Source organism: Nycticebus coucang, chromosome 16 (genome assembly GCF_027406575.1).
Source record: "Nycticebus coucang isolate mNycCou1 chromosome 16, mNycCou1.pri, whole genome shotgun sequence".
Classification (NCBI taxonomy): Eukaryota; Metazoa; Chordata; class Mammalia; order Primates; family Lorisidae; genus Nycticebus; species Nycticebus coucang.
In genome coordinates, this window is record NC_069795.1 from 8,568,051 (window position 1) to 8,592,397 (window position 24,347).

The 24,347-nt window shown below is 35.7% G+C and overlaps 1 protein-coding gene across 1 annotated transcript in view; it reads right to left on the minus strand.

The window, feature by feature from the left end:
• Positions 1-24,347, minus strand: part of TTC3 (tetratricopeptide repeat domain 3) — a 121,060-nt gene that overhangs the window by 52,558 nt on the left and 44,155 nt on the right. Inside the window, exons 13-26 of the mRNA XM_053564491.1 lie at positions 24,207-24,252; positions 23,075-23,198; positions 21,832-21,895; positions 18,510-18,570; positions 17,052-17,136; positions 14,610-14,744; positions 10,640-10,720; positions 8,510-8,622; positions 6,096-6,216; positions 5,162-5,284; positions 4,314-4,415; positions 2,738-2,830; positions 2,042-2,106; positions 863-999 (exon numbers count right to left, since the gene is read on the minus strand). Coding sequence (XP_053420466.1) covers positions 863-999; positions 2,042-2,106; positions 2,738-2,830; positions 4,314-4,415; positions 5,162-5,284; positions 6,096-6,216; positions 8,510-8,622; positions 10,640-10,720; positions 14,610-14,744; positions 17,052-17,136; positions 18,510-18,570; positions 21,832-21,895; positions 23,075-23,198; positions 24,207-24,252 — 1,350 coding nt within the window. The remainder of the gene's footprint in view (positions 1-862; positions 1,000-2,041; positions 2,107-2,737; positions 2,831-4,313; positions 4,416-5,161; positions 5,285-6,095; positions 6,217-8,509; positions 8,623-10,639; positions 10,721-14,609; positions 14,745-17,051; positions 17,137-18,509; positions 18,571-21,831; positions 21,896-23,074; positions 23,199-24,206; positions 24,253-24,347) is intronic.

Sequence of the window (24,347 nt, forward strand, 5' to 3'; positions counted from 1 at the left end):
GTGAAACATTAATGAAATACCAGATAAAAAATAAAGAGGCAAGTGGAAAATGTTCCATTTTAGAAAAAGTCATACTATACATAGAAACAATAAGATTACCAATAAGATATTCCCAGGTAAATGGGAGAAAGAAGACAAGACGAGCATAAACTACAAGGCTGGACTAATAATGAACTTCCTATTTATTTGAATTCAGCATTATTAGCTAATTTACAATTCAACATTTTGGAACTAAGTCCACACAGCGGAATTTAGAGCGTATCATCAAACACACAACATGTAGGTCAGCTATAACATTCACCTTCACTTCAGGGATAGCAAACTGACAGAGGCTCTGGCCAGTGAGTGCTAGAGTCCCCACGCATTGCTTTATTTATTTATTTATTTATTTATTTATTTTTGAGACAGAATCTCACTATGTTACCCTCATAGAGTGCCATAGCGTCACAGCTCACAGCAACCTCAAACTCTTGGGCTTAAATAATTCTCTTGCCTCAGCCTACCAAGTAGCTGGGACTACAGGCACCCACCACAACGCCCAGCTATTTTTTTGTTGCAGTTGTCATTGTTGTTTAGCTGGCCCGGGCTGGGTTCCAACCTGCCAACCTCGGTGTATGTGGCTGGTGCCATAACCACTGTGCTACAGGCACTGAGCCCCCATGCATTGCTCTAAATCAATGCTTCTAACACCAATCCACTCTCTGGCTCAGAGTAGATGCTGATAGTATAAAGTATGAACTGAAATCTCTTATTTCAATTCATTAATGATTAATATAAAGACCAGTAAAATAAATATTAATATTTATACTTTTAAGCAAGAGTGTGTTATTCTAATCATGTCTTGGACTTCTGCATACTTTACCTTTCTGCTCTTCATTTTTGGGTGGATTACTTTCTCTTAAGTCCTCTTTCATTCTTTCTTCTGCTAATCTTTTTGCTTCTATTTTTTGGATCTTTCTCTTCAATTTTTTGTCTTCCTTCAGCCTTAGCTTTTCTAGGCTGATAAATATTTATGATTAGTAATAATTCATTGTAGTTATAAGCACCACGAACTATTTACCTTCATCTATTTTAAAAACCAAGCAATAGATGAAAAATTTTCCTTTTTAATTAGAACCTGGCCTATAACTTCTATTCAATATAAAAAACTGTTAGTTCAAAAAAAGCAAGCATGCATGTTTCATATAAACGAGAACTTCAATGATTAAGTGATTTCTAAAGATGCAATATATAGATTTGTAGGTGTTATTTCCATATATATGTTACTACACAAGGTATAAAGGAAGAGTATAAATTACTCTGCAACATAATACATATAAACCCTCATTTCTAAGAAAGAGCCCCTTGTAAAATAAAGTATTATTTTCACATCTCAATGAAGAGAGAAATATTATTTCACATCTCAATGAAACTCCCACAATGTGGGAGTTTGGTTCATCTGATTACAATGAATTCTCTAAACAAATAATTGTATTCATCTTTTCTTTTGCTTTTTCTTGGTCACAAATGATGAAAAAATCACTTTTTAGAAAGAAAAACAAAAAGTAGAACCAAAAAGAAAAGAAAAAAGGATTTGAATTATTTGATCTGAAAAAAAAGATACACAGAAGTGAATAATTTAGACGTACACTGAGTATTTCAGGGTAACAAATAGTCAATGGTTCAAAATATTTAATGAAGAGAGATAAAAAGAAAAAGTGCTTTTGGAATTAAAGTTTAAAGAACTAAGAGGAAAATACATAATTTTAATCTAAATGCCAAATCTATTAATCAAACATGGCATTTCATAGCATCAACTTATAATTTTACTTATAAAATCAACGCATTAGATAAATGATTCTGAATCAAGTTTTTTAGTATTTAACCACTCTAGCCTAGTTCTCTTTAAGCTTTAAATATCCATAAAAATAATTGTTAAAGCACGTATTTGGATATATCTATGCCCAACCAATTTTAAAAACAGCAAAATTTAGAAATCTGCATTTAAAAGAATTTCTATTCTAAGAGACATCATTAAACTACTGATTGTTAAAAATCTTACCTAGAACATTTCTGTTTCAGAATAGGTCTTGAAGGAACCTTTTCTTTTATGACCTTGTGTTCAAACTTTAAATAAAACAAAGACATCCAAAATTTGTCTCATTCTCCCATGACATAAAGCACAAAACCACAAGTAACAAGTATTTCAGAAGCACATATAGTCAATGTTCAATATTATAGAGAACAGTGATGATGTTCTGACCCAGATAGGCCAAAAAGCTTTAGCAAAATAATTTATTAAAAAGAGGAACAAGAGAGTAGACACACTTTAGGAAAAGTTTAAAAATAAATAAAGAGTAAGCAGAAGATCCAATAAACTACAAATATTATTACGACTACCACTCCTGTCACTCCCATGTATGGAAGTTAAAGGTAATCCCTCAAGACACTCTTCCTCCTTGCTAAATACCTGCCCCCACCCCACTGATGCCCAAAAGTTTACTAGGGGGATCAAAGTTACCAAAAGGAGTAAAAACAATAGAAGAAAAATGCAAAAGCTTCCTTTTCCTATTAAGATACCTTCATTGTACTGAATATCCAAATATTTCCTATAAATTCTTAAATGAAGTACCTGTTTCTTTCCTGGAAAAAACACAATGGAAATCACACAACTTCCAAAAATTTAAATCATGTTTTAAAAGGAGGTAAACGTTGTGGTTATCAATTTGATAAGGTTTCCTCTTTATTAGATACTTACTTCGCATTTAACTTGACCACCACTGCTGAAGATGATAATCTTAGAAATGATACCTTCACAGTCAGGAGTCAGGCAAATACCTTGTAAAAAATCCTATTATATTTTCAAAAAAAAAGAAGAAAAACGTTATGTTTGGGAGGGGATAAATCTTCACACGATACTACTTCAGCCACTGGCAATAGTCAAAATAGGAGAAGCATGGAAAGTGTCTGGTCATTGCCACGTGATTTTCAGAGCAGGTATACATCTGACCATGTGACTTTTTTTTTTTTTTTAGAGACAGAGTCTCACCCTGTCACCCTTGGTAGAGTGCTATGGCATCACAGCTCACAGCAACCTCCAGCCTCAGCCTCCCAAGAAGTTGGGACTACAGGCGCCTGCAACAACCCCCGGCTATTTTTTTGGCTGGGGCTGGGTTCAAACCCACTACCCTCAGTATATGGGGCTGGCGCCCTACTCAATAAGCCACAGGCGCTGCCCATGTGACTTATTTTTTTCTATGCAAGGTGCATGATGTACACCATGTCTAAACAAAAGCTTTAAGAAACACTGTGTGGACTGGCCATTGCTCTTCCCCTGCGACACTGGAACATGTTCCAGAAAGGCCACTCTTCAACTTGGATTCAGAAACAAAGAACACAGCCACCTATGACAGAACAGAGCTGCTAGAGCCTAGCCCTGACCAACAACTGCAGAACCACAGGACAAGTAACGTAAGCAAAGCTCAGCGCCTGTAGCTCAGTGGTTAAGATGCTGGCCACATACACCTGGGCCTGCTAAACAACCTTTTTTTTTTAAAAAGTAATATAAGCAAAAAATAAACCTCTTCTATTATAAGCCACAATATGATGTGGGTTGTATATTCCTTCAGCATATCCTCGTTAGAGCTAATTAACTTACAGAGGGTAACTCTTACATGGAAATGGTGAAGACCACTAAGGCACAGTGTATCATTAGAGAAACTCACTTTTGGTGAGAAAAAGACAACGATATCACAAAAGTAACTCAATGGAAATGGTTACTTGGCTATATCATAATATGTTTACTTAAATATGTGAAAATGTACAAAATGTGAGAATTTATTTCCACCAAACTTTTTTCTTTTTGAGACAGAGTCTCACTCTGTTGCCCTTGGTAGAGTGCTATAGCGTCATAACTCATAGCAACCTCAAACTCTTATGCTCAAGTGATCCTCCTGCCTCAGTCTCCGAAGGAGCTGGGACTACAGGTGCCTGCCACAAAACCTGGCTAGTTTTTCTACGTTTGGTAGAAACAGGCCTCTTGCTAAGACTGGTCTCTAACTCCTGAATTCAAGCCATCCACCTACGTTGGCTTCCCAGAGTGCTGCGATTACAAGAGTGAGTCACCACGCCAGGCCTGTTTATCACAGTCGCATAAAATAAAAATAAAATCTGATTTTCTACTTTAATAAAGTTATCATTTAAAACTTTCTAATTATGTCTATAATGCTCACGAAGGAGCATTTATAGTCACTTAAGACTTCTACAATTCTTAGGAGAAAAAGTAACATACGATAAACATACTAAAAAATCCAGACAATCTTATTATATCCTACCTTGTCAATTTTATCATTAAAGGTTGTTGTTTTCAATTTCTTCCAGCAGTTCAAGTGAAATTCTATTTTACAGTATTGGCAACAGCTGATACGTATAAAACCCTGGGATTTCAAAAAAAATTAATTCACATTTTAAAGATGTCTTTGCAAAGCACGCACACACTCAAAAGCACACAAATTAAGGGAGTTGCATTCACCTGGCAGATATAACTAGACGTTCTCCTCATGAGAGGACAATACTTCTGTACTCCAAAATGCCTACTGCCAGAGATTAGAACTTGACTGACATAATCATTTCCACAGCATATAGTTGTATTATTTATTCTTTACAATGTGTCAAATATTTTACAAACACTATTTCATTTGATTAACTCATCAGAGATAGTGGGATAGTGGGCAGCTACTATCTTCTAGAATAAATAAATTAACCAGTCACTCAATTAAGTGACAGATTTGATCTTAAATTTAGGTTTCTAGGGGCTAATTCAGTGCTCACAATGGCCCTTACATTCTTGAATTCAAATTTTACAAGAGAACAGAATTCCAACAAATCAAAGGTAGCAATCTCATTTTAATCCTAAGGACTAGGTGGTTACATGAAGCACTAGCTAGAAGGAAGAAAAGGAATCAACTAGCCTGGTCTCTCGGGTCACAAGCCCATGGTGTTTATTTGGTGGCTCTGGGTGCCCATGTGAAATGGTGCAGACCTAAAGAAGTCCAGGGGAAGGAATGGACATAAACCACTACCTAGCTAGGAAAGTTGGGTGCTTTTAATTACACATGTGTTCTGAATCCATCTTGAGGCATAGGTTTACAAGTGACTGCTCCATGGTATCTCCATTATTTACCTTAAAGTCTGGATCAGTTATGTATATCTGTATTTTGGAATATCCACGGCACTTCTGATAGCAGCAAATGGCATCTGGCACTGGAGGGAATTTGCATTCTTCAACAAATTTTTCTAACAGCATCTAAAACAGAATAAACAAAACTGATATAATTACAAAATTAATTTGTCAACAAAAATGCTTGTGATTTCAAAAGTCTCTTGCCAGAAAAACATTTTCAGCATACAAATGGCTAAATTCTTTTAGCCAAGAACAAACCACAGAGAACTTTGAACATTTTTCCTTTTAAAAAGAGGCTGATACAGAGATGACAGGAAAGGGATACTGAAGAGGATTGAACAAAAATTGTTATTTCAGAATTTCAGAGTCACTATCAAAATCCTGTCTGTTACACAATCAAAATCTGTTACAATCATCAAACCTCATTTTGTAATTTACAGTCTTAATGAATGCTCAAACTGCTATTTGTATATCTTCTTTGCAGAAGTGTCTGTTCAGATCCTTCTACTTTTTAATTATTTTCCAAGTATTCAAGAACCATTTCATAACTGTGGTAATTATGAAGAACAATGATGCTGTACCTTTCTCCAAGTATAACCACGACAGCATTATCATTTGATAACACACACTCTAGATTCAAATCCCAGCACCACCATTTGCTTGCTATTTTACCTTGAGCTCATCACATAACCTCTCTAAACTTAATCTTCCTCATCTGTAAAGTGAGAATGATTATAGTATCCATCTAATAAGTCAAAGTGTGTGACTGGCACATAGGAAACATCAGTGATTCTCATTAGACTTCTAAGGGGAAATGCATATGGGGGAGCTTGGGGCAGAGTACGTCCTACCTCTTTGTCTTCTGATACCTAAGTCTGTCAGTGCAGATGAGCTTTTACAGTTAGTAAGAAATACTCTTCAGAAATAAAGTTACCTTTATTTTCTCTGGCTGAGACTCTTCAATAATCACATTACTTGTGGGCCAAGTTAACACTCCAGGAAGACGGTAGATCAAGGTTTTCGCTTTCTCAAAGTGATTGAGAGCTTCTAGAAATCTGAAGTCATGATTACGAAGAAAGACGTTATTAAAGCTGTGCTATGATATTTTCATCCACCACAATGAAAGTCATCAAGACTTCAAGCTTACTGGGAAGAGTATATTTGATAAATTGTGCCACAGAAATATTCAATATAGGCTAAATTTTCTTTAAAAAATGGAGGCATTGGACGGCGCCTGTGGGTCAAAGGAGTAGGGCACCAGCCCCGTATGCCAGAGGTGGCGGGTTCAAACCCAGCCTCAGCCAGAAACTGAAAAAGAAAAAGGATGCATTGTTGTTTGCTATAAAAGTGATACACACTAATTATTAACTCTCTCCTGGACACTGGGTTTAATGTAGTAGATGCATAGTAGTCCTTTTAAAGTTGCAACTTAATTTTAAAGTTTCCAATAATTAAAACAGAAACTGAACAATCTGTCCATTTTTGTTTCATTAACTAAGCTAATTAGATTCTTGTAGAGAAATAGCAATCCTCCACTCCATCCAATTAATTGTTAATAAGGGAATTCTTGTTATTAAATTTGGCCCCTTTTTATTAAATTAGAATACCTATAATAAAAATTTCTCTCTGCTGAAAAAAATCTTAAAAGCACCATGTATTCTGGATATCTTTCTTCAACCAGAAACCAGTAAGTTATTTTAGCAAAACAAATGTGTATTTAAGTTGCTTTAACTAAAAATACAAAATACTTTTAGCTAAGACTTAATTCATGGTTTAAAGAAACAATGTCAATAGATTCCCACATTCCATTCAACAAAAGAATACCAACATACTGAATTATAAAGTTAACTCTTTTATTCTTCTCTTCAGATTGGAGAAGAAAGAATGTTTACTGCTTTTCTCCAATCTTGAAATGATATTCCAATTAAAAAACTTATTTTTGCGTATAGGCATAGAAACATTTGTGTGTAGAAAAGGAAGCATACCATCCAGCACAGGCAGTTAGGAAGAAGACTTTCAACTAGAAGCTATACATTAGACTGCAAAAAAGTAGCACACTAGACATTTAACCCCACATATTATTTAGAAATTAAAATGTAAATGCATTTCAACATGGGAAAAACTTTTCAGACCACAATCCCCATGATTTTAAACACTGTTATTTTCCTAGACCTTATGAAAATCTGCACATGACCAAGGCATTAGTCAGATATGTCATTAGCTATTACTATAAAGGTGATTGCTAAATCCTCACTTCTCCTGCTAGACAGTACCTTCATGAAGTAAAGGAACTTGCTTTAATCCTTAAAAATCTATAAAGGCTTAGACACACTTTAAGATTGGGTTCCCAAAAGTCTTATAAAATTTCCCCTAACAAATTAGGCAAGACAGTAAGGATAATTGAAAGTAATGCATGATATTCAATTAGTCAACAATTACCTCTTTATAAAATAATCTATCATACCTACCACTTTACATGTGGCAGGAACGGAGTTTTTTTGTTTGTTTTTTGTTTTTGAGACAGTCTCACTATGTCGCCCTGGGTAGAGTGCCATGGCATCACACCTCAAACTCTTGGGCTTAAGCGATTCTCTTGCCTCAGCCTCCCAAGTAGCTGGGACCTTAGGTGCCCGCCACAATGCCTGGCTGTTTTTTTGTTGCAGTTGTCATTGTTGTTTAGCTGGCCCAGGCCGGGTTCGAACCTGCCATCTTCAGTGCATGTGGCCATTGACGTAACCACTGTGCTATGTGCTAGGGGCACCGAGCAGAGGAACAGAGATTTTTATTTTAAAGTTCAAGACATAATCCTGCCCCCTAAGGGTCATATAACCAATTCAGGAATACAAGACTAAGACACAAAACATTTACAGAACAGGTACTTATTAAACTTGAGTAAGGAGGTTCCAACTACATCAGAGCTCAGAAGAGATTTTTATTCCTAACTCATGATGTCTCTGAACATACACATGCCTCTTATTAAAGCCATCTCCATTTAGATTTTGTAAAATAGGTAACTGAAAAAACTATACAATCAGATTTTTAAATTATTAATCTACATGAATTCAGTAACTACTTACAGAGGATATATATTAGAGAATATTAAATCCTCATGTCACATTCCTCTATTTTTTACTTTCTTATTAGATTGAAAATTAAGAAGCACCAAGAAATACACTGACTGGCCTTGTTTTGATAATTAGTATCAATAACGAAACGCTGGGTCCTCAAGGTCAATCACAATCAACAATAGAGAAGATATCCAAGTAGTCCCAGAAAAGGAATCATCATCACATTAGACTTTGAGTGAGTTTTCAGCTTGAAGTTTAAAGTAGTGTTGTTTCTACTGACCTGTTTTTCTTCAAATATACTTTTCCAATTCCACAGTAGGCCAAGCAATCAAGGCCCTCATTGGGGTAGTGTTCAATAATCCTCTTGAACTGGTTTTCAGCTTCAGATAATTCCTTCAGTAGTAGTGAAAACAATAATCACTTACACAGAAAGAGAAATGCTGGAACAGATTTTATCTGAAAGATGACTTTTTATGTAAATTGAAATAACAATTATATATTCCCAAATTCCTGTGACAAATTCTACCTTTTGCATTTCATTTTCTTAGGAATTATATAAATTTGTGATATTCAAAAACGTAATCAAACCAATTCTCTTGAAGACATAAGACAACCAGCTATGTGAGCATTTACTGCTACACACTAAATATCTGGGGTGTGCTAATATTTTATTTTTTATTTTATATATTTTTTAAGAGGCAGGGTCTCATTCGCCCAGACTAGAGTGGAGTGGTATGATCATAGCTCACTGCAGCCTGGAACTTCTGGGCTCAAGTGATCCTCCTGCCTCAGCTTCTTAAGTAGCTAGGACTACAAGTGCCAGCCACAACACCCCGGCTTGACTAATACTAGAAGTTGTAAATTCATGGTAAAAAAGACTGATTTGGGTACAAACACACTATAATATATATCTTAGTAAGTGTCAGTCCCTGCTCCCTTGGAAGGACTGACATCTCAATGATGCTGCCGCAAAATTTCATGGCCTAAGAAACAAAAGCTCTGTCTGAAAAATAGCCCTTTAGTAAAAACAGAGCTTAGGGTACGTTCTTTTTTTTTTTATATTTTCAACAGGGGGAAACCTCTGAGGTAAATTAATTTTGTTTTTTTAAAATCCAAAAGACACTTAGTTCTAAAAAACAACTAAGTAACCCCCCTGTGGGCGGAAAAAAAAAGTGACTACAAAATGGAACTTTGAGGCCAGTTCCAAAGGAGATAATCCAAAAACCCTTAAAGCAAGAGCTTATTACACACATGGCTTCTTTAAAAGTGTATTCTGGTGAAATGCCTTTAAACATGGAAGTTCTACCAGATCTATTTATTTTTTTCAAATTAGTCTCACTATTTTACATTAGATCACAAATATAATAAATTATTTCTTCAATTCTGATAAGGCAAAACATGATTATTTATTATTATTATATCAAGAATAGAATTAAAATCATGAAGTCCTATATCTAATGATTAACTGAAAAATAGAAAAAGACAAGGATTAATGGAAAACATTCATCAAGCAAAAGGAGAATGAGCCTCAGGCACTATGACCACTGGGAAAGAGGAAAACTCAGAAGACAACACAGATGTGCATCGGTGGCAACGCAGGGCTCGGCCTTCATCCAGCCAGGCAGGACGGGAGCCCAGCTGGTAGAGAAGGTAGATACTTGAGGTCATTCTAGAGCACTTCAAAATTTACAAAAATTCCTAAACCAAAAAAAGCAAAATTATAATGCCAAACCGTGGAGATAAATAAACATTTCAAGGAGCAAGTAAGGAGAATAATTAATGGGAATCAGGGAAGCTCACACAGTAACTGTATGTGGTTCTAGGAAGCCTGTACTCTAGAAATAAAATCTTCAAGTACTTACCACCCAGAACTATGAGATAGTAACATCATTTTTAATTTTTATTTTTCCAGAAAAACAGTATAACACAAAGTTGAAGTCTCTTTTCTGAACCTCCCTAGCCCATTTCCTCCTTCCATAACTAAAGGCAACCATTACCTTAAATTAGAGATAGAGATAGTCCACGCTTTTCTTACTTTATAAGATGCACAGATATCCATAAACAATATACAGTATTGATTATACATATTTTCAAATTTTTATATAAGTAGCATCATGTTTATGTTCTTCAACTTGCCTTTTTCCTCAATATTATGTTTCTGAAATCTATCATGATACTTACAATTTAAAAATGTTTATATAAATAAAAAGTGGATTCCCAATGATTGCCTGGGATAGCTTTTAAAATAGAAAACAAACTAAATTTTCACTTAAGAAACTACAAACTAAACTGAGATATTTCAGACAAAATTACCAAGTACAAAGAAGAAAACAAGCCAAAATGAGAAAAATTTTGTAAGATACATCAACATCATAATTGAATTATTTATTGCTTCCATTACAAATCTTACCTCAGGTTGTCCTATTCCAAGAAGAGAAATGGCAAGTCCATAGACTACTAAGACATAGTTAATCATGGCCAGGTTCAATTGCTGTCAATAAAAAAGCTTCAGTTAAAAAAAGGAATATAGGAGAGGGGGGAGGATGGGTGAAGGGAGGGTAATTGGTGGGACCACACCTATGGTGCATCTTACAAGGGTATATGTGAAACTTACTAAATGTAGAATATAAATGTCTTAACACAATAACTAAGAAAAGGCCATGAAGGCTATGTTAACCAGTGTGATGAAAATATTTAAAATGGTATGTAAAACCAGCACATTGTACCCCATGATTGCATTAATGTACACAGCTATGATTTAATAAAAAAAAAAGGAATATAATTATGCCCCATTTGCATCATACTAACCTTCTAGCCACAACAGAAAAAGAAATACAGTAAAATTTCACTAATCAATCTGATTTAGGTGGAACAGAATTAAGACAATATTTTACAAAGCAGTTACATAGCTATCAAGTGTTTAAAATACAGAATTACCACCTCAGAGTTCCTTAAAGCATGGCTCGTAATAGAATAATTTTTAATTAAAATCATATTATTTTACATATAAATGGGTACTAGTAACAGGTCAAGATCTTTTGTCTCCTGTGATCTTGCCTAAGCTGTGTGTTTAAGGAAGCTATTACTAGCACACCTCAGGGGTATTTGGGTTCAGTTCCATACTACCACAGTAAAGGAAATATGGCAATAAAGGGAGTTACACAAATTTTTTGGTCTCTCACTGTATGTATAAGTTATGTCTATATTACATTGTAGTCAGTTAAGTGTGCCATTGCATTATGTCTACAAAAACCATGTACACACCTTAATTTAAGAATACTTTATTGCTAAAAAGTCTAATTATCATGAAGCTTTAGTGAGTCATAATCTTTCTGCTGGTAATAGGTCTTGCCTCAATGTTCTATTTTATTTTTCCAAAGAATCCTGAGTATTGCCCCTATGTAATGACTGGTAACCAATCAGGGGGGTGGTTGCTGAAGGATTAAAGGGGTGTGGCAATTTCTTAAACTAAGACAACAATAAAGTTTGTTGCATCAATTCTTTTCTCATGTGATCCTTCTAAGCAACTTTTTTTTACCACATCGATTGTCTTTTCATGAAAGATTTCTCTGTAATGCTATTTGATAGCATCTTTTCCACGGAACTTCTTCCAAAATTTACAGCTGATCATCTCAAACACCGCCTCTTCTTTATCAATTATGTAATATACCAATTTTTTTGTTGTCATTCCAACAATGTTCAAAGCATCTTCACCAAGAGTAGATTTCGTCTCAAGAAACCAGTTTCTTTGCTCCACAAGGAACAGTTCCTCATTTGTTCAAGTTTGATCATAAGATTGCAATTCATCTGGCCCTATCTTCAGGATCTACTGCAAATTCTCTTGCTATTTCCATCACACCTGCAGTTATTTCCCCCACTCCAATCACCAACTCCTCAAAGTTATCTTTCTCCAAACTTTTTGTTATCATTATATTTTGACCTCCCTCCATAAAATGACAAATGTACTTAATGGCACCTAGAATAGTGACTCCTTTCCCACAAGATCTTCAGTATACTTTACCCAGATTTATCAGGGGAATCACTATCTGTGGCAGCTATGACCTTATGAAATTTATGTCCTTGGCTTGGTGCCTGTAGCTCAAGCGGCTAAGGCGCCAGCCACATACACCTGAGCTGGCGGGTTCGAATCCAGCCCGGGCCCGCCAAACAACAACAACGCTGCAACCAAAAAATAGCCGGGCGTTGTGGCGGCACCTGTAGTCCCAGCTACTTGGGAGGCGGAGGCAGGAGAATCACTTGAGCCCAGGAGTTGGAGGTTGCTGTGAGCTGTGATGCCACAGCACTCTACCCAAGGGTGACAGCTTGAGGCTCTGTCTCAAAAAAGAAAAAAAATTTATGTCCTTACAGTAAGATTTGACAGTTAAAATTACTCCTTGACACACAGGTTGCAGAATGGATGTGTTAGCAGGCATGAAAACAACACTAATCTCCTTATTTAGAGCTCTTGGGTGATCAGGTACGGTATTGTCAGTGAGCAGTAATATTTTGAAAACAACCTTTTTCTGAGCAGTACATATATGCTGTCATTCAGGCTTTATTGTTCCATTTCTAGAGCATGGGCAGAGTAGATTTGGCAGAATTCTTAATGTCTTAGTACTTAGTTTTCAATATAAAGTCATCAGCTATTATCAGCTCCTAACAAAGAGTCAACCTGCCTTTTTGAAGACAGGCATCAACTTTTCCCTCTCTATCTAACCAAGTCCTAGATGTTACCTCCTTCCAACAAAAGGCTATTTCACGCACACTGAAAATGTGTTGGCTAACATGGTAGCTCACGCCTGGAATCCAGGTGATCACCTGAGCTTGGGAGTTCAAAACCAGACTGAGCAAAAGCAAGATTCCCATCTCTACCAAAACTAGAAAAACTAGCCAGGCGGGTGCTTCTAGTCCCAGCTATTGGGGGGTGAGGGGGAGAGGCTGAGGCGAGAGGAGCTCTTGGGCCCAATAGTATGAGGCTGTTGTGAGCTATGATAACACCATGGCTCTCTACCCACGGTGACAGAGTGAGAGACTCTGTCTCAAAAAAATAAAATGTGTTGTTTAGTGTAGCCACCTTTATCAACAATCTTAGCTAGATCTTCTGGAAAACTTGTTAGCACTTGCTACATTAGCACTTGCTGCTTTTATGTTATAAAAATGATCTCTTTTCTTAAACCTCATGAACTAACCTCTGTTAGCCTCCAACATTTCCTCCATAGCTTCCTCACCTTTCTCAGCCTTCACAGAATTGAAGAGTTAGGGCTTTGCTCTGGATTAGCTTTTGGCTTAAGGAAATGATGTGGCTGGTTTGATCTTCTATCTAGACCATTAAAATGTTCTCCATTTCAGTAACAATGCTCTCTTGTTCACTAGAGTAGCACTTTTTTTTTTTTTTTTTGCAGTTTTTCTTTTGGCCGGGGCCAGGTTTGAACCCACCACCTCCAGTATATGGGGCCGGCACCCTACTCCTTTGAGCCACAGGTACTGCTCTAGAGTAGCACTTTTAATTTACTTCCGAAACCTCTTCGCATTCAAAACTGGCAAAAAGGCCTGGCTATTGGCCTCTCTCTGCTTTCAACATGCCTTTTCACTAACCTTAATCATTTCTAGCTTCTGATTTGAAATGAAAGATGCTCCACTTTTCCTTTCATTTCAACACTTAGAGGCCACTGTAGGGTCATTAATTAGCCTAATTTCAATATTATTGTGTCTCAAGAAATGAGGAGGCCTGAGGAGAAAGTTGGGTGGTCATCATGGGCGGAAGGGCCAGTCTGTGGAGCACACACCACATATAAAATTTATGAAGTTTGCCATCTTATATGGGTGCAGGCTGTGGTACTCTTAAATAATTACAATAGTAATATCAAAGATCATTGATTATAGATCACCACAACAGATATGTTGATAGTAACAATGAAAAAATTTCAGATATTTTGAGAATTACCAAAAGGTGATACAGAGCCACAATGGAGCACATGCTTTTGTAAAAATGGCACCAACAGACTTTCTTGCACAGGGTTGCTACAAATCTTCTACTTGTAAAAAAAAACACAGCAAGTGTGAAACACCATAAAATCAGATATACCTGTCCTTTCTGGATGAAAAGTTGTAACTAAAGTAATCCAAATCCTTGATTTAGTACTTTAAATAAGAGAAAAGTCCAGGAAGTCTAATGAATCCAAACTATAGTCAAGAGTATAAACCCAGATCAGATATTGAGTATCAACCAAAAAGTCTCGATTTGAGCATTATCTACTTCTCACAACCTAGAGTAGACTCAGGCAATTGCGGTGAGGTCTAAGGTATAGTAATACAATGAGTTAAGATCTCCTGCATTCATCTGAGGTACATTAGCACTGAGTTATGACATGCAACTTTACCTTTATTTTTTGAGGATCTAAACCATTCAGCAACTCTGTAAAAGCCTGTACAGCACTGCGGCAACGCTGCTCCAACAAGGCTGTGTAACCATCTTGAATTAAACTTCTCAGCATTTTCATTATATTAGCAAAATCCTGCAAAAAGCATGCAAGTTTATCAGTAATGTTTTATAATAAGTAATAAAATATTCAAATAAATATTTTAAACTACTTTTCATTCATTCACTCACTCATTCCTTTCTCAGTATTTAAAGTTAAAATTAAAAGGTACTACTTCACCATCCTAGCTCCAACACCTCTGCTGCTGCCCATGACAAGGCTGCTTCATTTACACTACATGGTGCTGAGCCTTGCTTGCCTTTCAGATGAAACAGACAGCATTTTGAAGTTTTAACATGTATTGAAAACACCAGCAATCATTTAAATAAATAAACTATTTGATTTGGACTAAAATAATTGCACATAAGAGTATGTAGTCAACGTACTGATGCTATCAGATTTTAACAACTACCACCCTGCTCTGAATCAAACCTTGATTCTAAGCAAGCAACGGATATTTCAATTTTAACTCTTCTGCCTAACATGTACTTGAATATAACCAGTTAAAATTGTTGGGAGAGACATCAATAAGTTAAATCCAAAAAGAATAACATAGGAAATAAAAAAAATTCCTAGAATGCATTCTTAGATAAAGTGAGAAAAACTCTGTAATTTAAACACATATATGCACATATATTATAACTAATATAATAGCCTTAAGTCATAAACATTCCAAAAAAGTTTGAGAGGCAAGAATACACGTTAAGCCTGAACTCTCCTTTCTTCTTGCCATACATTTGTATACCATACAATGGTGCAGAAAATTCAAATATGTATGGTATATTCCTCACTGTTCCTAATGAAGATCCAAAGGAAAACTTCATTGCATAAAGCACAGAGAGAAAAACAGTTTGGTCACACATCAAAAAAAGCTTTCTGCTGGTTTCTATCTAATGAATCAATGTTCAGGAGAACTTCACTCCAGAAAATGCATGGAAAAGAACAGCTCTTACATAAAGTTGGTATGTGTATTTAAGAGGCCTAATGATAGCCAACTTTATTTATTTATTTTTTTGTCATAATACTTTCTCCTGGTAGATAGTCAAATTTATTTTAATATATGAATTCAAGATATGAGTTTGAAGTTACAGAAGATGAAGTACTATCCCCACAAATGCTATTTAATTGTTATTAGCCTTGTATGAATTAATTTTATTTTAATCTCTTTCTAATTTTACAAAGTAGATCCACATAACCTCATGTTTTTAACAAATTATTGCCCTCAATATATGCCCTCAGTATAACATAATGATCTGTACTGAAAGCTTCCCTAGTGCAAGCTGAGTCACATCACCGCAAACCCAATTTCTCTGTCTTTAGCAAATCAGAGGGCCGCAGTAAAAATGCACTGAATGAACAAATGAAGGCTAAAAAGATAACAATTGTATTCACTTAGTTTTTTCTGTTTTCACTGGCTGTCTTCTGTGTATGTCATGACTTTTAGAGTCAGTAAAATCAACGTAAGAAGACATAACTTAAAAATCTCCAACCGTGGGTGGCGCCGGCCACATACACCAAGGTTGGCAGGTTCAAACCCAGCCCAGGCCAGCTAAAACAACAATGACAACTGCAACCAAAAAAAAAAAAAAAAAAAAGGCTGGGCGTTGTGGTGGGCACCTGTAGTCCCAGCTGCTTGGGAGGCTGAGGCAGGAGAATCACTTAAGCCCAAGAGTTTGAGGTTGCTGTGAGCTGTGGCGCCACAGCACTCTACCAAGGGTGACAGCTTGTGACTCTGTCTCAAAAAAAAAACAAAACTCCAACTGTAAGAAATTCTAAAAATGTTCTTGTGCAAATAACTAAAAATCTATTCAAGTGCTTTGTAAGATATATTAAGTATACCCCCAAAAACCGATCCCCATACTTTAAACAAGTAATCTATGTATTCCATGTTACTGTACACTTTTTATAACTAAACAACATAGAATTTTACATACAAAGTTATCTAATTAATGTTAAGTCAGTCAAAGAATAAAGAGTTTGATCTTTAATGATTTTATATCATGTATAATTAAACAGCAAATATTTAAATATAGTATTTAAATACTATTTAAAAACTATTTTTAATAAATTATTTAAATCTTTTTTAAAAATAGTTAAAGTCAACTCTATTGCTAAATCTTTAAGACGCAAACAATTCTGCAATGTTAACCATTAGTTAAACCTGTGTCTAACATAATTACCAAGTTAATACTTAAATAGTGATAGGTTGGGTTCTTAGCAGCCTTGGATTAAATTATATGTCTACAACTAAAATTATAAAAAAATAAATTCTATATACATACATGACTAGAACTTTATTCACATAAAAAATGTTTTTTCCACTGGAAAAGTCTTCTCTATTACCTGGTGTGCAGCTCTGGAAGATTTTGAAAATTGTTTCTCTAAGATGTTTTTCAAATCTACTGGTAAAGTCAACTGTGAATTAGAACTAAAAGAAAAAAGCATTTTTAAAATCATTTTAAAATAAAATGTCCTATTATTCTATAAAGAAAAAAATATAATTACTGAAGACCATTTAATATACTGAGTAAACAGAGGGTCACACAAGTTCCTAAATATAAAATAAATTTATCTTTAACAAAACAAGTAGAAATTAGTAGTAGACTTTAAAAAAAAAGATCACATATTAGAATTTGGTTTCTTTAGGGGTCTGGAGAAGCAGGGAGGAAGACTTGGGATTTTTCTACCAAATAACAGAATAGAATTAACATACTATGTCCTTGCTTTGTATTTAATTTTAGTAGAAACATCCAAAAAATGGTCATTTTTTTTTTTTTTAAATTGGGGCTTTACTCCAATTTTTTTCTTAGGGTTTCAATAGTCAAATCATTCTCCTTGAAGTACCTGTCATAGATTTAGCCTTAAGAAATGAAGGGCACAAAACTTGACAACTGCTGTAACTGTGGCAGACATGGCTTTGCTGTTTCGCCAACATCACTTTCATTCACTTTATCAACTTCTGTATTCTAAGATTTACAATTTCACTTTGCAATCAATTTATATCTTTGTTGGCAACGGGAGAATAGTTATAAAGATAGGTAACGAGAGTTCCCACTATTCATTTTGGTAAAGATGTTTGGTGGAATTTAAGTGGTCAGAATTCATAAATATTTTCCTCCAACTGGGGTGTAGTGGTTCACATCTACAATCCCAGGTATTTGGGAGGCTGAGGCAAGATAATCGCTTAAGCCCAGGAGTTTGAGGTTGCTGTGAGGTAAGATGATGCCACTGTACTCTAGCCAGTGTGAGAGTGAAGCTCTACCTCAAAAAAAGAAAAAAGAAAAGGAAAGAAAAGAAAAAGAAATATATATATATATTTTTTTTTTCCTCCAATGATAATTACTCAAAAGGGCATCTGTATATGCACACATACCCATGGCCATATATGCAGCATAAGTTTCCTGACAGCCAAGACAGTTACCAGTGCATTCCTAGGCACAGCCCTACAGAAGGGACTATACGAGGTAAAGTGAGGCAAGCAGAGAAGGAGACTTAATCTTGACCTTAACACCTCTCTGAATATGTTTTCCTTTTATGAACAAATATTTGGAATTGAATAAATTTAACGCTGATTATTTCATATTATATGACTTTCAGAAGTCAGTATTAACATCAACATCTAAGAAATAATAATCCTTTTGCAAAAAATTATCCCGTCCTATAGACAACTCTTTGGTATTTGAAAGGATTGCACATATGTAAAGTAGACAATACTTGAAAAACCTTGAAAAAAGGCTCTTTCACTTTTTCTTGGGAAAATTACACTAGGAAAAATAATCACAACTTAGAGGAACAACATACCTGAACTTCTCTGATTCATTGTTTCGGGATTTTTGTTTTCCTTTATGTTTTGGAGGCTGACCTAAGAATACAAAAGTATTTGTTCCTGAAAGCTATACAGAAGAGTCTATAAGCTTGAGAGTTAAATAATTAAAAAACATGTAAATTTGAGTAAGAAAGCAGCAGCAGCAATATTGTATGTCAGTATAACTATAAACAGGTTAAGCCAAAATAGAAGCTACTGATATTATTTTTCTATGTATGGTATAAAATAGTATAAAGATAAAAGATAACAATGATAATTATTATTATTTAGGTCTATAATAGATACAGAGAAATATAGGCAATAGTTTCTGTTCTCAGGTAGTTTAAAATCAGATGGGATGAAAAGACATACCACTTTAGTAATTAAACAACAATCACCTCTATGAAGAAAAGCAAATACTGTATTATTGCTGACAAATTAATTCCACAGTCAGCAATTTCTCTTACAACTCAGAAAGAAACCATTTCAGCTGGAGTAGATGGGAAAAACACTTGTGAGGATGCAGCATTTATGTTCGGTTTTGAGAAACGAGCAGTATTTGGATACACAATATTCTAAATCCAAGAAGGAGTTCATTTTGGAAACACTAAGATTTGAAGAGCTCAGTAAGGATGGGGGGGAGGCTGAAAAGGGGTTTCTTAGGCAAGCTAGAGTGAGTGTTTAAGACCCTTAGCTTCAGGCTTGGCGCCTGTGGCTCAAATGGCTAAGGCACCAGCCACATACACCTGAGGTGGTAGGTTCGAATCCAGCCTGGACCCATCAAACGACAACGGCAGCAACCAAAAAAATAGCTGGGCCTTGTGGCGGGCACCTGTAGTCCCAGCTACTCAGAGGCAGGAGACTTGCTTGAGCCCAGGAGCTGGAGGTTGTTGTGAGCTGTTATGCCACAGCACTCTACCTAGGGTGACAGACAGCTTGAGGCTCTGTCTCAAAAAAACAAACAAACAAAAAAACCCTTAGCTTCAGATCCTCCCACTCTGTGAGCCCAGCCTTTACTCTACTGCCAGGAGTAGGAAGCCACTGTGAATTACTGGGCAGGGGAGTGACATGCTCAAAGCTGTGCAGAAGAGTAAGTACGGCAGGAGGGACAGGGTGTATTGATGGAAGACTTACGGAAAGAGCACAGAGACAAGTCAGAGCCAGTTTAGGAACGAGGGAATGAGAGCCTGAGCTGGTTTTCGTAGCCTCGGAAAACAAAAGAAGCTTCTAAAAAGCAGAATTCTACTTTCATTTCTGCTGTATGAATTTGGCTAAAAATACTTAACCCTAACCCTAGGACTTCAATTTTTTTACCTGAGTGTAGATGCCAAAGTGTGGACAGTATTTATTTATCTAAATGTGTTTTCTCATACTAATGGCTTAAGATATTTTGATAAATTAAAGCTTTCTTCCAAAAGAAATTTTATCCTCAAAGATGTTTCACATACTGTTAGAATGACATTAGGGAAGACAACTGCCTGAGTTTCTCTTCTCTACAATTATACTAAAGTGCTAAACAAATAGAAATACCCAATGTTCAGTAAGTGGATACAAAGAAATGGAACTTAAGATAATATAAAACTACAGGTAGCAAAAGATAAGAACAGTTTCTAGAAGCAAAGCTACTGAAAAGAAAACCAGCAAACCAACAAACAAAAGAATTACTAACTAAGAGATTGATACTGTCATCTCAAGAACCCTGAAAAAATTTCTACAGCTTCTCCTAAAGTTCACCATAAATAAGAAAAATTAACAAACTCATTTTTTACATTTATGCATCAACTCAGAGTATTCTGTAAATATTTCATAAAATTTTATAATTAATATTTTGTAAATAAAGGTACATTTAGCTAAAATCTCTCATTTCCCCTGTGTATGTGTGTATGGTGAAAGATTGAGATAAATGTTGTGTACAATAACAATCTTGAGCAATCAAGAAAATCTGTATTTTCTTAAACTGTTTTAAAAGGCAGGAAAGCATGTAATCAAATTTGAAAAGATTTTCTTTTCTTTTTTTTTTTTTTTTTTGAGACAGAGTCTCACTTTGTTGCCCTGAGTAGAGTGCTATGACATCACAGCTCACAGCAACCTCAAACTCTTGGGCTTAAGTGATTCTCTTCCCTCTGCTTCCCAAGCAGCTGGGACTACAGGCGCCCGCCACAACACCTGGCTATTTTTAGAGACGAGGTCTTGTTCTGGCTCAGGTTAGTCTCAAACCCAAGAGCTCAGTCAATCCACCCGCCTTGGCCTCCCAGAGTGCTAGGATTACAGGCGTGAGCCACCCCGCCCGGCCTTAAATTTACAAAGATTTTCATCAAAATCTGGCAGTATAAAGGTTCAGAAATAACTGAAGCATGAATATTCACTTCTCTATAACCCTTCATCTCCCAAGATGCCAAGTAACGAGGTCTTATTTGTCTATGTGTTATCACACGCATAAACATACACACCAAACTCACAAAACTTAAACTGAGAATTAGCTTAAAGCTTTGTCATAGTCTGAATTTTTGTGTATCCTACTCCAAAGATTCGTATGTTGAATAATTTCCAAGGTCAAGGTAGGTGGTGGAGCCTTTGGGAGGTGATGGGGTCATGAGGCAGCACCCTCATGAATGGGATTAGTGCCCTTGTAAGAAATCCCAGAGAGCTCTCTTGTCCCTTCTATCATACTCTGAGGATACTGCAAAAAGATGGCCATCTGTGAATCTGAAGAGGGCCCTCACCAGATACATAATCTGTTGACCCCATAATGTTAGATTTCCCAGCCTTCAGACATGTGAAAAGTTAATACTTATTGCTTATAAGCTTCTCAGTTTATGGTTATTTTCATTATAGCAGCTCAAATGAAATATGACAAGCATCCATTCTCAACAGGCACAATATCATCCCCATTAAGGTGAAATTAGTTTTTAAGAAATGTAAAAAATCTAACACTTTCTATATATAAAGCACAGATGCACATATAGTATGTAAACAGTATCTGTGGTATTAAATATTCATAGAGGAGACCAGTTAGGAAAAAAAGGTCTAAAAGGGTTCCCTTAGGTGTTGGAAGCAAAAATGAAAACTTTCAATAGTAAGAAACAATGTCCTAAAGAAAACTAAGAAGCAGACCAAAAGGAGCTATGTACTTCATCTTTTCCATTCCTTTCATTTAGATTTCCATAATTAAATTTGTAAAATAATAAAAAACTAAACTTTGATTTCAAATAAATACAGTAAAAGAACAACAAATATACATTAGGCTTGTGCAAATTTAAAGGCATAAAAGTTTAGTCAGTAAACTTGGCAATAATATCAGAAAAAGACAATACTCACTTGATGGTGGTGGAAATTCAGGATGACAGTCACAATCATCTACCTTCAAAGCCTCATCTACCACCTGCCCATGAATACAAAGTTAATGAGACTTACACAATGCAAAAAAAAATTACAATCATGAAGAATTCGATAGCTATATAATAGAATAGAATACAACAGAATTCACTCAAGTACTTAAAAGATGAAGCTGGTTATTAAGCCTAAATGTATAAACAAGCAAACAAAATGACAATTAATGACAAGAGATTATGATATGATATGACAAATTCTTGAACGACAATTCTATGTCTGATGCTTGGTATGATGCCTGACATGGCAGTTGTTCAATAATGTCTTTTCTGCATTAACACTATCACATCTTTCCCTATGCTTCTCTCCCTAAGTAAAAGCAGCTTCTTAGAGATTTTCAATGGTACCAACAAAGGACTACATAGTGGGTTGATTGCCAAAATACTGTTTTCTTTTTTTGTTCAAAATACTGTTTTCTTTTTCTCTCCTTAAACCCTGAAGAGAAAGACAAATATGGACTGTGTGAAAGCTGCTGAGCTTTGTGTAAACTGCAACTCAGAATAAAAATTCAGGTAGAGTTCATCTGGCACACCTGATCACAGAGCCAGGCTGGAGAATTACTGGCACTCTGGAGAAAACATCAGACTAAGACATATGCTGAGCATAGCCATGAATCAAAGGACAAGACCACTGTATCAGAGGCTGCAGAAATATCTGAGGCAGATGTGGGGAGCCAGGGGCCTCAAAGGCCCAGCACAGCACAAGTTGGGTAGCTAGGCTAATGCACTGCAAAAAGGGAAAGGGAGAAAAAAAAAATTCCAAAACACTATGAAGGTTGGGATTGATAAGGTGATGTGGCCACCAGGCTCCACTGTCACTTATTCCCAAGTGACTGGTTAGGAGATACGTAAAGAGAGGACATAAAAACAGGACTAAGTAGCAAAAGCATATATAGAAAAAATATTTTTAAAACATGTAAGTGAGATTTCAAAAGAAATTCTATGAATCTGAAAGAGTCTATTTATGAAGTTGTATGAGATAGCCAGATTATTTATTAAAAAGAGAATTATTCTTTTAATATCAATAGGCAAACAGGGTCCATATTACCAAAATATTTGGTTTCCATTATCACCCAGATATTATTATGAAAATGAGAACTTCAGTTCCAAGATACCATTAAGAACAGACCATATCTACACTTGAAATAATTTTAGTTTTTAATGTAGCTTACCTTTAGATTCTGATTACCACCGTTTGCCATTGCGTGCTTAGTTTTTCTGAAATTTCTTTCCTTCTCCACAAAGTTAAGTGAAGTACTAAATGTAGGTGGTGACAAACTCTTAGAAGTGTAGGCCCTGAAGGGAGATAAAGGAAATGATCATTTTATTTCCATTAGTTATTCAGGATTTTTAAAAAGTTACCCTTCAAACGGGTTGCAGCAATCATAGTCTTTTCCTTAAAAGCAAGGAATAATTGTTTTTTTAAAAAGATTTCTACCTCTGAGATAGGGGGTTTATGTATAGGGTGTCCATAAAATTCATGTTAATACTATTTTAAATTGCACATGAACTTTATGGACACCCTGTATAAACATTTTTTAAATTTGGTATTAAACTCAAAATAAATTAAGAACAGTTCAGAAACAGTATTCTGGGTTCTACTACCAAAATAACTAAGTCGCCTTATTTTAAATGTAAATGTAAGTTAAATTAGGATATTAAAATTAAATCATATTTAAATGAAAGCCTCCACAGCCAATTTCTGTGCTTGCTCGCCCTCGCGCTCTCAATCTCTCTGGCTTTATGTCCAGCACTCTACAGAATTAGTAGCTTCAATAGCCTTGGCGTCTAAATGACCATGTGGAAAAAGCTCAACCTATTTTAAATTCAGATAAGTTAGAATCCTTGCTATTATTTGTTTTCTTGTGAGCATATCTGCTGCCTATTTTAACAGGAAGTATCTGAGCCTTTGAAAGACATCAGGAGTCTGGAAGCAGATGTTTCCAGGACAGGGGTAAAGGGCACAAGGCATAGGCTATGTTCCAGCTGTCTGCTGCCAGGACCCCCATGGCCAAATGGTCCCACTGTAGCAAAGCAGCATTCAATTAAAACATCACCTCTCTTTTCCCACAGACTCAGGCTACTGATCTCCAATATGTACATATCCAAATGGTTCAGTAAAACATCAGCAACTCAAATCTGACAACTTACAGGTCACTTGATCTTAAACATGAACCACCTATCTTTCTTCCATCCCCAACTTTACTGTGGTTCTTATTAGCTTAAAGCATCAAACACAAGTAATTCTTAAATTCATGGGCAAAGCCATCCCAAGAAGTAGCTACTGACCTGCTATTAACTCACCTACTCTCATAAAAGGCTTTAATTGGATTCTTATTTGGTGTTCGACCTATAAAAGTCAATCACACACACACATAGTAATCAATGGATTGGCAACACAGATGTCAAAACGATTTTCAAATTTCCTTTAAGCTGACTGTAAGA